General features: G+C 40.5%; 1 protein-coding gene across 1 annotated transcript in view; it reads left to right on the top strand.

Annotated features, from left to right (window-relative positions):
• Positions 1 to 234: 234 nt before the first annotated feature.
• The window catches only part of myh14 (myosin, heavy chain 14, non-muscle), a 37,562-nt gene continuing 21,672 nt past the window's right edge, over positions 235 to 16,124 (top strand). The window contains exons 1-12 of the mRNA XM_088014155.1: positions 235 to 583; positions 5,004 to 5,184; positions 8,467 to 8,673; positions 10,170 to 10,326; positions 11,188 to 11,215; positions 11,891 to 12,005; positions 12,759 to 12,770; positions 14,691 to 14,783; positions 14,872 to 14,935; positions 15,177 to 15,275; positions 15,376 to 15,519; positions 15,625 to 15,839. Coding sequence (XP_087870281.1) covers positions 5,017 to 5,184; positions 8,467 to 8,673; positions 10,170 to 10,326; positions 11,188 to 11,215; positions 11,891 to 12,005; positions 12,759 to 12,770; positions 14,691 to 14,783; positions 14,872 to 14,935; positions 15,177 to 15,275; positions 15,376 to 15,519; positions 15,625 to 15,839 — 1,302 coding nt within the window. The 5' untranslated portion in view covers positions 235 to 583; positions 5,004 to 5,016. The remainder of the gene's footprint in view (positions 584 to 5,003; positions 5,185 to 8,466; positions 8,674 to 10,169; positions 10,327 to 11,187; positions 11,216 to 11,890; positions 12,006 to 12,758; positions 12,771 to 14,690; positions 14,784 to 14,871; positions 14,936 to 15,176; positions 15,276 to 15,375; positions 15,520 to 15,624; positions 15,840 to 16,124) is intronic.

Genomic DNA, 16,124 nt, shown 5'->3' with positions numbered 1-16,124 from the left:
AGGATCAGTGACTGCGGACCTCGAAGCCACAGAATGGTAAACAAAGGGCGCGCAAATCCCCCCACTGTAGCGCGAGAGCGCCGCACGGCACCTGCTGCGCTGCTGCTACAACACTCCGATTGGCTAACTGAAGCGTCAGTCAAACATGACCCCGCCTACCGCCTTTCACCATTGGCTGACGGTACAGCCGTTTGTGTCAACGTTAATGTGATTGGTCACCACGCCCGTTAGCTGCCCCTTTTAGGGCGGAGAGCTGCCGCCGCATTCATGAGGCGGGTCTGCGGCTAAAATAAAGTCTTTCATTGGAGTTCTCTCGCTGTTAAACCCGTCTGCTCGCACTTGGTTGGTCCACCACCAGGAAAAAGTTGTTCGGAATTGAAGCCGTCGTCGTCGCCCTCAGTGCTCTCCACTTTATTCCCACCGCGGAGAGTGTGCGGCTCCGCTCATAGAGCAATGCGATGATAAAAACCGCATATGCGGTAAGGCTACACACCTACCAGGCAGGGAAATATCCACGAAGCAACCTCACTCCGTTTTCTCCTCACACCGCAGCCTTATCCACTACTCACATCGGAACCTGAAGGTGAGACATTTAATTACCTTTACCCTAATCCAACTCGTAAGTAGCCGGGGCAATATCCTTTAACGTCTCATATTTCAGCGGAGCTGGCTAACCTCCTTTGCTTGGTAAATGTGAGCTCAGAGCCTAAACATGAAACATTAAGGCGGCTGACGACGTTCATATTGGTTTAAAAATGCCCTCGCTTTCATCTTAGAAACTCGACCTATATATTAATAGGCTGTGGCCACGCTGGTTTATTTTCCTAATATAAGAATAAAATAATTTACGAATGAAAATGGATGATTTTGTCAATTACAAGCTGGAGATGTTTCACGTCTTCCACCCAAGGTGTGGTTCTCTTCCTTAGTTTTGTGTCTCAGTTCTGAATTATGCCGGTTATTTTTAGGCTCCACGCCGCATCTGTGTGCCTCTGCAGCCCGGCCTGTGTCATTATCACAGCCGCTGGCTTCTTCATGTCATCTTTCCTCAGTGTCTGCTTTAAAAAAAAAAAAAAAAAAGTCGCCACTTGGCATCAAAGCTGAGCGAGGAAAAAAGGCGTTTCCAGCTCCAACATCGCCACCTTTAAATATACACGAACAACCTAATAATTACACACCCGCAGGAAGACAGACAGAGAGAGGGAGAGAGAGGAGGTGGACCCCCGCAGTGGATGACCTCAGTTCAAACTCAGGGGGTATTGTCTGTGGGCTGCTTTATTATGGGGTGTTGCTATGGAGGAGAGCAGTCAGGTTTTTGGCAACTCCAGCTGCTGCAGGAGTTTAGCTGTTCAGTCCACGCTGTACTGCGACAGCTTGAGGTCTCTGTCTGTGTGTGAGTGTCCTTTAGGAGGAGGATACATTGCAGCTTTATGGCAGATAATGCAAAGTCCTCCACTGTGATTGATGAGAGAGCACTGATTTGTATTCAGATTATTTAGTGACTCACTTAGGCAGTGCCTTTTCACTTATGATGTCACCAGTGGCTTTGTTTCATTTCCTTATCAAGATATGTTTCTAACAGGCATGGACTGGTAGGAAATTCACACTGCTTGGTACTATAATCTTGATTAAAAAAAAAAAAAAAAAAAACAAGATAGCAATTCATGATATGATCTAGTTGCTTTTATTTAAAACGAAAAAAAGCAAGACTTATTCTTACTTACTCGTTAAAATATTGATTGTTACAGTTATAAATTGATTTTAGTGTTATTTTTAATCAAACACCACAAGCAAAAATCATAAACTAGGCATGGGCTGGGATGACATTATTACTGTATGATAACCTTGTGTAAAAATACCATATGGTATTACGGTTTTCACACAAAGGTCTAAGACAACATGACATGATATTTTTTATTGTTTCTTTAATAAAAAAGAAACAATTACTCTTGCTGTTATATGTAATAAACATAAACACTGCAGTCAAGATAGGTTATTTGAGAAACTGACTAAAGCAAAAAATAAAAATACAAACAGTATATTTATGAGTTGTAGTTTAAGAGAATGCTAATAGAGTAATGCTAGCATATGAAGCTAGCTGGTTATCAGTCTAGATGTCTGTTTGAGTGGCCAACTCACTGTCACCTGCTGAGCAGATATATCCCTATGTTAAATGTAATGGGTTTCCATACCACGACTGCCCACAAGTTTTGCTACCAGAAATATTTCCAAGCTGCCAAATTTGTGTTTTAGTACGCGAGGGAAACTGACTTTGTTCAGCCAGCTGACTGACCATGCGCAGCTGGAGAAAACCTCTCATAAAAACAGCTTCACTCAGAGATCCAAATCATTTTTCCCTTGATCAGTTCCATCAGAACTGAAAGACATAATTGACCCCCCCACCCCCGCTATTTGTTGTCTGCATCTAAATTAGGATTTATAAATACAGTAGCATAACTTGATTCTCTTATTTTCATAAGGTCAAATTAAGATATGGAGCATGCCTCCTGACTACCAGTAGTTCATTTTTGTCCTCTGTAGAGGACATTTCTAAACTTGAATATCTCCCACCCCCTGCATTCTGCTGAATTAATTCCTTTTGGTATCTGGAGAGGACATTTAGGGCTTTTCAATGATACCACACGTGAAGGGGTGGGACTTTTGTACGTACTTTTTTCTAATGCATAAAAATGGCATTCATCAGTAATAACACATTTTATGGGAAGAGACAAAGTATGTGCATAAAACCTTTTATTACCTTACAAAGACTGTGGGATTTAAAAAAAAATGGTGATTGGACAATATTTTTTTCCCTGGTAGTCAGGAGGTTAACGCATACGTGCTGCCAGTCCTGTAATTCAATATCAGTTAGATTCAAACCTGTTTTTATCAAACAAGCACAATGTTTTATGTGTTGGCAATAAAAAAAGCAGAATTAAAAATCATCTAGTCATACGCCAAAGAAAACTGGAAGTTCATAATCAGTGCATCTTTATGTATTAGTAGGATTTAAAAAAATACCACAAAAGAGTTGCATGAAAAAGCCAAATGGCAACCAGAATCTGCCGATTTTCATCCTGTTTAGCCCAAACAGTGACGTCATGGTATGTCATTCAAAAATTTGTACCTCAGCTAAGAGCTAACAGCCCATGCTTACAATAACAATCATTGTTGTGGATGTTGTTATTGAAGGAAGACTTGAAGTTTGCTGTCAGGGAGATGTGTCAAGAAGAAATTAAAGGAACCATAAAGGATGCACAAACCCATTTGAATAGAAACATTTTCAATATGCTTCTTAAAAAGAAATATCTTAATAAGAATGATGGGTGACTCCTTTGTTTTCCACACTATAACTCCCTTGGTTTTTTGTGACAAGAAATATTCTTCCTTCTCAGCTAGGGAAAGGTGTAGTAGCTGTTTTTCAGCCATCTGGCCTTCAGGGAGCAGCAACAGGTAGAGGAGAATTCAGTAGTTTCTAATAATAATTTTGATAAAGGGCTTTTAAAGAAACCATAATAAGACAGCCTATAAACTGACTGAGAGCGTTTCTTAATACTTCATAGCTCCATGCTGACTGTCTGGGTGGTGCCAGCTCTTTTGTGGACATGTTTGCTCCACGCCCAGTGTTGAATTGGAGTTACAGGTATGGGTTGGGAGCAGAGATATAAAGACGCGGCGTAAAAGAGTCGGACTAAAGCACATAGCAGGAATCAGGCCTGATGACATACCTGCAGAGGCACAGAGATTACCTAGCACATTCCTTGTACAAATTTGGACACTAAGCTGCCTGTTGGATCAAAGATGAGGTTTGTCTCATTGCTGCTGGTGTCTTTTGTACACCTCGTGTCTCCTTGTTCCTTTGAAGCGTGGTTATCCTCATGGTTCATCCCTTTCAGAGCAAATTTAGCAGATTATGATGGAAATTTCAAAAGTATTTCAGGATACCGGCCTGTAATATAGATCCATAACAGTGGTTCTTGAACTTTTCAGCTTCTGACCTACAAGGAAAACTCGTGACCCAGATTATTGGTTGAGTATGCAAGTATTTCCACTAAGTCAATAAACAGGGGGTACAATGACAATCAGCGGAATACATTTTTTAAGTACCATTTTTTTATATTTCTTCATAAGCATGTTTTCCAATTATCCTTTTTGTTATTTTACTTCTCCAGATCTTAAGCTGGTCTACTTGTTTTATCATCTTTTTATGACCTCTTTTGCATATTGACTGCTGGGAGAGATTCCAGGAGCCTGTGATGTTCACTTAAAATATTATATTTTGTGTCCCCAAAGCTTTAACTCCTAAACTCACCCAGTTTTGCATGATAAGGTCCACATTGTCTACTGTTTCATCTATTATAAGAAGCTTTCTCATTGAACCACTGCTTTGTAGTTGTTGGAATAAATTTAGAAACATCCTGTTGTTGTGCTGCAGTCAGTCTGACTCTGGATCGCCTTCATGTGTCAAAGCTGTAACCACTTTTAGCAACTGTCACCTCCTGTCTCCCAGGACCACCAGCCCCTAAGGCGATTCAGCGTTTTGCCTTTCCAGTATAGCCTTCCATGCATTCCTTTCTAGGGTTTTATCTCTGCTGGGTTCAATGGGTTGTAGTGGAAGGAGGTGCTTTAAACTGGGAGTTTGATTTGTTTTGAACTTTCTCCTCACCATCCCTCCCCCAGCTTTCCTGTCATGTCAGTTTACTCGGTCGATTGATGTGTCTCGCTGTTTCTCCAAGCCTCCGTCCCTCCCTCCTTCCCTCTCCATCCGCAAATCTCCTAGTTTCTCTTCCATTTTCGTCTTCCTCTCGATTTCCCGCATCTCCCATTTAGGCCATCCTCTGCCCAGCCTCGGGTTTAAATGGGCTACATGTTACTTGCATGCTTCCGCAGCTCTTTCTGCACGCGTGGGTGCTGAAGCGTGTGATCTCTCGACACAGAATCCCATCAGCGTCTCAGTCCGCTGAACGAAATAGTTTTTAATCTCACTTTTCGTTTTCTCGCAGTGCCAGCAGTACCATGTCCAGGCCAACGGGGGGCGTCGCCAACGATGTCACCCGCTTTCTGTCATCAGGCGTGGGGACGAGTTCTCCCACCGCCAACTCCTCGATGTTCTCCGCCGCCAGCCAGGCCGACTGGGCTGCCAAGAGGCTGGTGTGGGTGCCGTCGGAGAAGCATGGCTTTGAGGTGAGCTGTCATGGGAACACCCCGACTTTTCAGCCTGTTCTGTTTACCCGAAACATTAAATTTAATCCACGAGCATCATCTGGACCCTGACTCACTGTCTCATTTATTGCATCACCTCTCCATGTGTTAAAACACGCAGGGCATTGTGACAGAAAGACATCATTTCAGGGCTCAGAGCCATTTTATCCTTTTACAACTTGTCCCAACATTCTTTCTGTTCACTGTCTTAAGTTTAATCGTCTTGTAAATTATTTGCCCCAAGTCTGTTCCCTCGACTTACAGGTGTGTCAGACAGGTGACGTAAAGAAACACAGGGTGTGTGTGTGTGTGCTTTTGTCTTTATGTTAGGAGCTCTTTAATCCTTGTGACAATGCTCTAGTTTCTGCTTCATTCATTATTATTCTTATTGTTTCATTCTTTACTGGCACATTAACTATTATAAACAACTCAAAAGGCTCTTGATATAAAATTAATGTTTTTCAGTTGCATCAACATTTTTTTGAGGATCTCAGAGAGCATATTTTAGGATGTGACTCATGAATTCAATGCCCCGTCTCTGAGTGTCCCTCTCTCTGCTGGACTGGTTTCATAAAAAGCTCTATGAATAGAACAATACGCTCCTTCAGCGCCGTGATGTTAAGGAGGCCGGTGCAGACACTGACTTCATCTTACAGTCACGTTCTCAGTGATAAAAAAAAAAAAAAACAACAAATTACTACACAAACTTAGAGGAAAAGTCAGAAACGTTCACGTCATCATATAGTTTCATAATCGTGGCGTGCTTTTTTCTACCATACTTTAGAGACACTGACTCATATTTTTATGTGTTATGCATCTTAAGTAGCAGAAATAGCAAAGCAATAGTCCTAAGACGGATTCACAGTAAGATCAGAAACAAGAAGAGAGCCCCTCTGCTCTGCCATCGTCCATTGTGTCATGATCACAATGAAATGTAGCTGTAATAAGCACACAGTGGCTACTTTACCAGGTACAACTGATCAGCTGCTTGGCAAAACAAATACTGAATAACTCTGCAACATCTCAGTGCATTTAGGTGTCTTGAAGTGATGAAGACGACTTGTTGAAGTTCAGCTGAGCATGAGAAAGTAACCCTGACTCTGAATGTGACTAAGGCTGAGACAATTAATCAGATTAATCATGATGAATCAATTGTTGAAATAATCATTAACTAATTTAGTAATCAAGTGATTGCTAACTAGAGCATACAGACTAAAACATGCAATTTGCTAAAACAACACCACACCCAGAGAAGTAATTAAGCCAAAACTGTACAAAGACATATACAAATAAATATTTTCGACCTAGAACTTCTCAAGGTCCAGGTGATGCATAGTTTTAGCATCACCTGATTCAAATTCTGTAAAAAAAAAATGGATGGAGTCTCACTGCAGAAGATTCCCCATGTCTGGCACAGATCACAGTGGTCAAGATGCTAAAGGTCACAGAGAGCATTAAAAACTGTCGTTGCAATACTGTAACATCGTCCCAATATGCAGCTGCATGATGCTGTCGTGTCAGAATGGACCAGAATGTCTCAATGTTGAATCTGTGCCATGACAAATTAAGGCAGCTCTGTGGTCAAAAAGTTCTAGTTGGTGTACCTAATAAAGTGGCTGCTGCATATAGGTTCTTTTGTTCTGTGAAGATGAAGATTAGAGTATACTGGAGGGAAATGTCATAGGATAACCTTATTTTATCATTTCCATATTTGTTAAGGTGTGAAAAAATTTAAACCTGAGCTTGAAAAAATGTCTACATTTCCAAACTCCCATTTTTTAAAATTATCTAAAAGACAAAAATGTAAGTTTCAAAAGATAAGTTGGTTTTTACACTGATTTATATTTTGATGACATCTTTCATCTGTAATTTGTCACATCCACACTTTCGGCTCATTTATAATTTTGGTTTTGAGTTGCAGAGTTGCACAGTGGGACCACTGTTGCCTTACAAGAAGGTCCTCGGTTCGAATCCTGGCATGGAGTAACGCACAGATTCTCCCTGTGCATGTATGGGTTCTCTCTGGGTGCTCCAACATCCCATCACAGTTTCAAAACACGACTGTTTGGTTATTGGGGCCCCTAGTGCTTAGATGTGTGTGCATGGTTGTTTGTCCTGTATGTCTGTGTGTTGTCTTGTGATGGACTGTCCAGGGTGAAACCTGCTTCAAACATATTGCTTTAGATACCAGACAAGATAATAATTTTATTTGATTTTTTTTAAAAATATTGTTACCACATATCACAAAATGTGATTTAAACGATTGAATGATTTGCAGATCATAACGATGATCAAACCCAACGTGGTAAATGTTTCAAAAATTTGTCTAAAATGTGTTAATTTGACATAATAAATATATAGGAACCTTTATTACAGTTTCTGTTATAATTCATATACATTTTGTATTTATTTTCTAACTAAAGCATCTTTTAGCTCATCCAAAGCTGATTAAGTTGCTAAACACTTTAAACTTACTATAAATTCACTGTCTTGTGTGATGTTTTAGGTGTCTCACATTACAATTAGGCATCATCTAATAACCCAAAATAGGCTAATATTAGGAAAACATGACATTTTGATATTATTGGTGAATAATATCACCAATTATATCAGTTTTATATGCAATTTACTTTCTTTTCTTCCTGCACTTACTTTTCAACAGAGATTTTGATATTGCAGTGCATTGATGACAAATGGGGAAAATGTGTAGTTATGGTTCACACCATTCAGACGTGAATCATACTCATTATTAATAGATTTTTGAGAAAAATTGAAATTTAATTTGAATCATAAACACTAATTGTTCCCGTTACCTTTGTCAAATCCTTGAAACATAACAACAGTCAGCACAGTTTAGCAGTATTTTAGCTCAGACCGACGGATTTCCACAGATGAAGCAGCTCTCCAGTCTGGTTTGGGCTTCGGTGAATTTCATAAAGGCATGGCTTTTGCAATCTAATAATCCTTTAAAACAACTTTACTTTTAGGTATGATGACTCATCTTTATTTTTGTGCTTTCAAGTGAAACTATGAAGTTTGCTGTCAAAGGCGGATAGAAGAGCTGGAAGGAGCAAAAAAAAAAAAAACGAGCTGCTAAAATCCCCCAGAAATGTTGGGAAAAAGTCCAGAGAGCCTAAAGAGCTACTGATAATATCAACTTTTTAATGTTAAAACTGAAAATCGCTCGGTGGAAGGAAAATATAAAGAAACGTTTTAAAGTAACTTTTGCACTCATCATCTTATTTTCTACTTTATCTTTTCCAGTCGGCCAGCATTCGGGAGGAGCGCGGCGACGAGGTGGAGGTGGAGCTCACAGACAGCCAGCGGAAGCTGACTCTGTCCAGGGAGGAGGTGCAGCGCATGAACCCGCCGCGCTTCAGTAAGGTGGAGGACATGGCCGACCTCACCTGCCTCAACGAGGCCTCTGTGCTGCACAACCTCAGAGAGCGATACTACTCGGGCCTGATCTACGTGAGTGCATGAACGCTGCTCTGTGACGTTTACACCTGATGCACCGGAGCCAAGTTGCATCGACTGTAACCGATGCGACCAGAGAGGAGCAGTAAGGAGTCGGCTTACAGAGACATTAGGATAATAACAAGGATGTTCTCCGTTTCTGTTCCATAACAGTGGCCAAAATGTAGTTAGGAGATAAGGGAGATGCAACAAACATTCATAAAATATGTATTATGACAGGATGTGCATTTAAAGCAGAATAATAATAAATGAATGTTACTAGATGTTAAAGATCCTTTTAATGTGATGAATAATTCAGAAACAGTTTGGAGATAACTGATGAGCAGACAGATTATTGATGTCCCTTAGTGAGGTGTGTAACAGTATGAGATAAGATACAATAGTGTGTATCAATCTTTTATGACTTTCACTGCAACTGGAATGTGTTATGAAAACATTACTGGCACCGATCTATCTCAAACTCACAGGCTGAACTTACTTCCTTATTTGTCAGGAATCGTCTCATTAAAGCATTGAACTGAGTCATTCATGTACTGCCTTACAAAAGTAGTTACAATTTGATCTTTGGCCAATTTTTTTCACATTATAGATAAGGATTTCAATATATATTTTGGGTGGATTTTATATGATAAATCAACAGTAGTTCATGCAGTTGGAACATGAATCTCTTGACAAGTTTCAAGTCTTTTGCAGCCTCCAAAAGATTTTTCTCCAGGATTGTTCTGTATTTAACTCAGTCCATCTTTTGCAATCAGCGTTGACCAACTTCCTTATTCCTGGTGAAGGACATTATCATTACAGCATGATGCTGGCACCACCATGCTTCCCAGTGGGGGTGGCATATTCAGGTGGTAGTTTAATGTTAACCCCAGAAGTTCAGTTTTGGTCCCAGTAGTTCACTATTTACTTATTAGGTGACTTTCAAAGACAGTTGGTTGTTCTGTATTTCATCAGAGCGATCAGAGTTAATTGGCATCATTTTTTTTCACTTCACATCAATGTTATGTTGGTCTGTCACATAAACGTCCAATAAATTACAGAAAGGTTTGAGGGAACATTTAGTTTCCTAAGTTCTTTTGTAAGGCACTGCACAGATTGAAAATAATTGCTTAATGTGATAGTTTTGAACTTCATGCTTGTGAAATAGTGACCAAACTGGTAGGAGATGCTGAGCGTCTCATGTTGGGAGCAGAATGCTTCCTTCTGGAAGGTTCTCGTGTTTTGACCGTACAAAAGCTTAAAGCTGGAGGGAATAAGCCAAAAAAACATCTCGTCACTGAAAGAGTGACTTTTCAGTAACAAAAGTATTTGTTTGCTTTCCATGAAAGGCAAATTTCTTGGCAGAAACTCAACATGCTATATTTCTAAGTTTTTTTCTGTTTATTAAGCAAATGTTGTCTTGGTCAAACTTTTACGTTTGAGCAACGTAAACTAGACATTTCTCTGGGTTTAACATGCAGCGTAACCCTCTCTGTCCTGTCGTCTTTCAGACGTATTCAGGGCTGTTCTGTGTGGTGGTGAACCCCTACAAAAACCTGCCCATCTACACAGAGTCCATCGTGGAGATGTATCGCGGCAAAAAGCGCCATGAGATGCCCCCGCACATCTACGCCATATCTGAGGCAGCCTACCGCAGCATGCTTCAAGGTAATCAACACACTGCGTGACCTGTGACTGACTCCTCGCTCCGTTTTGTTGCACGATATCCTCCGTGATCTTTGATCGCTTGGCCTCAACATGAATGCTATTTCAAGGCGTGGTTGATTCTTGACTTGTGGTTCATTATCAAGACCTTTTAAAATTTAAAATAAACACGTGAGAGGATTTTCACGACTGCAGTGTTGAAGTGCAACACTCCCACCTATAAAAACCTGGATCCTGTGATTCGACTGTACATTTGATGTGGTGAGCGTTTTGTAACTCTACACGACTGGCTTTCCCCCCCCCTGCCCTGCTTGTCATGTTGATTTTGCGAAACGAGACGGAGAGAATTCCCAGCAACCGCTCAAATGCAGTTAAGGGTTTATTGTGCAATGCCTCTGCATGTCTAGCTGACATAATGGGACAGGACCGATGAGGCTCTGAGGCTTCAGTTGCCCTCCCTAAGGGGGTCGGGGGTGGCAACAGCTGTAGGAGTGTTACTACAGAGTTTAAACCTGTAGGACCAGTATGAATTCCTGCTAACTGAACGCGTGAGAATCTGCAAAAGCAAACAGCTCCGACGTCTCAAACGGTGTCCACCCACTGACTGCCAGCGCTGAGTGCGATACGGCTGCCTGGAGAGACCAGTTGAGCTGGTGAGCGGCTTGTCTGTCCCAGCGCTGTCATGTTAATGAGTGACTGGAACCAGAGTGTTAAATACAGAAACATCTGCTCAAAATCAGAAAGTGAAAGAAGTGCAAAATTATTTAGTTTTTAATGTCTAGGTAAATTCAACCTCAGATAGTTCATAAAATATGACTTGTTTGTTCATGTTGCTGTTTATTTAACTGTGCTTCTCTCTCACAGACAGAGAAGATCAGTCAATCCTTTGCACGTGAGTAACCTTCACTCAGCCTCCAGCTTGTCTCTCTGTGTTAATTCTCATTTCCCGAAACAAGGAGCATGCCTCTCGTCGTCTGACTATCAGCATGGGAGTGTCTGTCTCATTTCATATTTGGATTTGACTCCTTCAAAATCCGGACCATACATTTCTAATTATTTTCATTCAAGCTACACACAGGCATTATATCTGAAGCAGTTGTTCTTTTTCCTTCAGAATGCAACTTTAGTTTTGTAAAATCATTGTCATAAATCAAAAGGAAGTGAAGAAAAAAATCACAAGTTTAACCTGAGGCATGTCATGCGAATTTAACTTTGAACTCCTCACTTGTCTGTCTTCATTCCTGTCGTCCATGTCTCCCTGCCATAATCTTCCTGTCATTGTCAGATCCCTCAGTCTGCTGCCTCTTGATCTTTTTTCTGTCTCTACTTCCTTCAGTCAGTAGAGAGAGATCGTATCCTCCACCTGCTTTCTGTTCAAACCTGTGATTTATCACACTCTGCGTGACCTCTGTGTTTGTTGTTTTGTTAGGTCGCTTGTTCCTTTGTATTCTGTTCCTCTAAAGTTATACACCATTCATGCTTCAGGCTGTATGTTTAGGAATTAGCCAACAGTGGCATTTGCTGTGTTTGTTTGTTATACATATGCATGTGTGTGTTTGTGTTGCAGAGGTGAATCTGGAGCTGGGAAAACAGAAAACACCAAGAAAGTCATCCAGTATTTGGCTCACGTTGCCTCGTCTCATAAAGGTGGCACTTTGGGTAGAAATAAGGAAGCTGTACAGGTACGTTACCATAGAGACAGCCCATCCTTCAGCAGAGATTGGGATTTGGGTTTAGTTAGGGATTCCAGTACTGATCATTCAAGAACGCTTCAGTCTACAACTTGGGATTGTATCAAGGTCCTTCCATAACATTTTTTTACTGAATATGCATCAAATCTGAATATAAAAGCACTATTACAGAATACTGCTCTTTGATGCAAAAGATTCAGAAATTGTCTTAAGTAATCCAAAATTGTTTGGAATCCACTTTTTCTCAAGCTCATTAAATCAGATTATAGTTACAGATCTCTCTGAGTGGGAGTTCTTCTTTTTTCTGCATTTCCGTTTCATTATTTCCTACCCTCATTCCTTCTTGCGCTGGTTTCCTTTATTTTCTTCTCCCTCCTCTTTCCTCCTTTCTTGCCTCCATGTTCAGATGGATGGTTCTCGGTCCCTAACGAGAGGCAGCACTCTGGCGAACAGGGTGAGTTATCTCTGTCCTGCTGCCATTTTATCTGCCTTTGCTTCTGTCTGTCCTATTTTCTCCTTAATGAACCCCACAATGAGTCCAACTAACTTAAAACATGTTAATGCCACTGCCAATGTTGTTCCTTATTAACAGCGTAGCTTTCTTCTGTGTACTTTTTACCTGTTTTTGTTGTTTTGATTGTTGTCTTATTTGTCTTTTTTTTGTTTGTTTATCCCATCCACACTTTTACCCATCCATGAATGTTCCCTCCTTATTACACCTCATTTGTTTCCACAATTCACCAGAGTTTACAATATGTGAGTATAAACATATTCAGCTAATTTTCTCTTGGGAAAATCACATTCTGTACCTGATCTGAATCCTAAACAAAGTGAAAATCATGTTTGTGAATTTTTACTTTTACCCTGACTTTTACCTGGTTTTCTAGATTGCCATATATTTCTACAATCTTCCTTTTAACAGGGTTTTTGTGTGGTTTTACTTTTGCTTACTAAAGCCTCGTGTACGTGTCGGGCTGAGCTTTTTCTGCTGAAGATTTCCATGACTTTTGTAGCTGCACAGTATGTGTGAAAGAGTGCGGATTTGGGTGTGTGAATGGGTGTGGGTGAGATGCACATACTTCCATTTTCTGTTTGCTCTGTTTTCTCAGTGTTTTTTCTGCCTTTGATGTTGATTGGTCTGCACATCCTGAGTATCTTTAAAGCATAAGCGCTCTGTGCAGCAAGGCTCTTTTAATTCCCATCTTTTGCTGCTGCATCAACGGCTGCTGCTGCATTGGCAACACATCAACTGCAGTAATGCATTGCAGCTTGTTTGAATCTTCCAGAATACAGCTTCTGTTTCTCCGCTGCAGCCAGATCGCTCTTCTCAACCTTCTAGGTTGTCAAACTTCAATCCTCGAGGGCCAGAGTCCTGAAAGGTTAAGATGTGTCTCTGCTTCCAAACACCTGAATTAGATAATTAGGGTTTTAGCTGAAGTCTGTAGTTTTTGATTCAGGTGTGTTGAATCAGTCACATCCAGAACTTGCACGATACTGGCCCTTGAGAAATGGAGTCTCCCCCATTATCAAGCTTGATAAGTGCTCTTTTTCTTGATTGCTAATTAAATTAAGAGCAGTACATGCCTTTGGTTTGAGAATCATTTGTTCTTTTGTCTCAAAGTGATTTGGAGTGGATGCCATTTTCTTTGCAAAATGCACCAGTTTGTGTCTTTGTGCCATAGCAATTTTTTTTTGTTAGCGTCACAAATTAGTGCAGTGCCTTGCAGTATTCTTCCCCAAGAGCCTTTTCACATTTTGTCACATTACAACCACAAAGTTTAGTGTATTTCATTGGCATTTTATGTAATAGACCAACACAAAGTGGTGCATGCACTGTATGAAAGTGAAAGGAAAATGACACATGGTTTTTAAAACTCGCATGCATTTTTATTCAGTAATCTTTACTGTTATTCCCCTTAAGAACAAACCTATCCAGATGTAGTCGTTCTCTTAAGCTGCTTTCCAGCAGTGTTACATTTGAACATCTCACACAGAACTGTTTAATTCATAGTCCAAAAATCAAATCCAGCTGCAAAAATCCACAGCCCAGGTGGGAGAATCTGTAAATAAGACAAATAAAATGGCAATGCCAAACTATCTGTCTAGTGGAAAACTAGCCCTGAGCGCACCAACCCAACAGTGAAACATGCAGATCGGAAGATCATGCTTATGTTGAGCAGTGATTCAAAAGATGGTCAGAGTTGGTGAGAAGATGGACAGGATGTAGATTTACAATCCTAACCACACTGTAGTGGAGTGGTTAAGATAGTTTGATTGTTAGAATGGCCCAGTCAAAGTAAGATCTAAATTCATTTAGTATTTTTCAGAGAAGAATGGGCAGAAATTTCTATTTCTATTTCTACAAAGTTTTGATACAGGGGACTAAATACAAATGCACACCACACTTTTCAGATTTGAATGAGTAAAAAAAATGTTAAGCATGCCAACCATTTTCCTTCTACTTCACAGTTATGTGCAACTTTGTATTCTTTTATTTAATAAAATATGTGTTTGTCTTCGTAACACAAGAAACAAATCAAGACATGGGAATAGTTTTGAAAGGCACCGTTGTTTAAATTTTTTATTTATAGTGGAAAGGCTCTACAGGAGCTACCATGTTTTTTGGGTTTATTTTTTGCTGCTTTGAAGCTGATCAGATCTGTCCGTGTTTCTCAGGGTGAGCTGGAGAGACAGTTGCTGCAGGCCAACCCCATACTGGAGGCCTTTGGAAACGCTAAGACTGTTAAGAACGACAACTCCTCTAGATTTGTAAGATCTGTCTTTGGACAAACAGGAAATGTTGCACCGTTAGCATGCATCTTAAAACTGCTCTAACCTGCACCATCGTCTCTTTCAGGGTAAATTCATCCGCATTAACTTTGATGTGGCAGGGTATATTGTCGGTGCCAACATTGAGACCTGTATCCTGACTTGTTTTGGATGTAAAATTGAAATGCATTGCTTTATCTATATGTGCGTGAAGGTTTGTAGCTCTCTAGAATCTCAATCTTTTTGGTTTTTACAACAAGCACATTATAAGTGTTTTTCTTGTTTGTTTTTTTTTTTTTAGTTTTATAGGATTCAGATTATTGTCTAGTATAGAAAATCCTGCAATTGCAACCCTGCTTTTCGCTGTTGGTGTCCCTAACAATAAAAATGTAGACCTCCTTGAAAAGTCTCGGGCCACCCGTCAGGCCAAGGACGAGAGGACCTTTCACATATTTTACCAGTTGCTATGTGGAGCTTCGGAAGAAGCTAGAGGTAAGGAAAAAGTGCAAAGCTGCTAAAATATAAGCCAGTTTTGTTTAATTTAAATGATTTTATTTTTGGAATTGAATCTCTATTCTTTTCTGTTTCTCAGCGGACTTGCTTCTTGGAAGTGCAGATGACTATCGTTTCCTAAGCGGAGGCTCCATCCCTGTTCCTGGTCAGAGCGATGCAGAGAATTTCACACAGACCATGGACTCTGTGGCAATAATGGGCTTCACCCCCGAGGAGTCAGTGTGTAAGAAAGAGCCTGACAGAGAGCAAGGCTAAAAAATGTTTTATCATGTTTGACTGCTTTTGTAAATTCTTCCTGCTCTCTCTATGTTGTGTCCCCCTCTTCCAGCCATGCTGAAGGTGATCTCTGCCGTGCTGCAGTTTGGAAACATTTCCTTCACAAAGGAGAAGAACCACGATCAGGCCTCCATGCCCGACAACACGGCTGCTCAGAAGCTGTGCCATCTGCTGGGCATCAACGTAATGGAGTTCACCCGCGCCATCCTCACACCGAAGATCAAAGTTGGGAGAGAGTACGTGCAGAAAGCTCAGACAAAAGAACAGGTGAGATTTTAAATGATATTTAATAATAGCAGGAAATGGAAGAAAAATGATACATTGTTTTTGAATTAACCAGTTGCAAGGTTGTTTTTTTATGTATGTTTTTACCTCAGTCAATGTTCTGCATGTTTTAAATGTATTGCCGCTTCAACACAATCCAGAATCAGCTTCTCAGCGTATCATCAAGCTCTGCAGGAGCCCATTTATGGAGAGCATCTGTTAACTCCAGTTTTCAAGTCTTGCCTCAGATTCTCAGTTAAATTTAGCTCTGCACTTTGGGCCATTTGA

This window comes from Poecilia mexicana, unplaced genomic scaffold (assembly GCF_051168715.1).
Source record: "Poecilia mexicana isolate PSO_F unplaced genomic scaffold, ASM5116871v1 scaffold_16, whole genome shotgun sequence".
Lineage (NCBI taxonomy): Eukaryota > Metazoa > Chordata > Actinopteri > Cyprinodontiformes > Poeciliidae > Poecilia > Poecilia mexicana.
The sequence above is the reverse complement of the archived record's forward strand: the minus strand, read 5'-3'. Positions and strand labels throughout refer to the sequence as shown.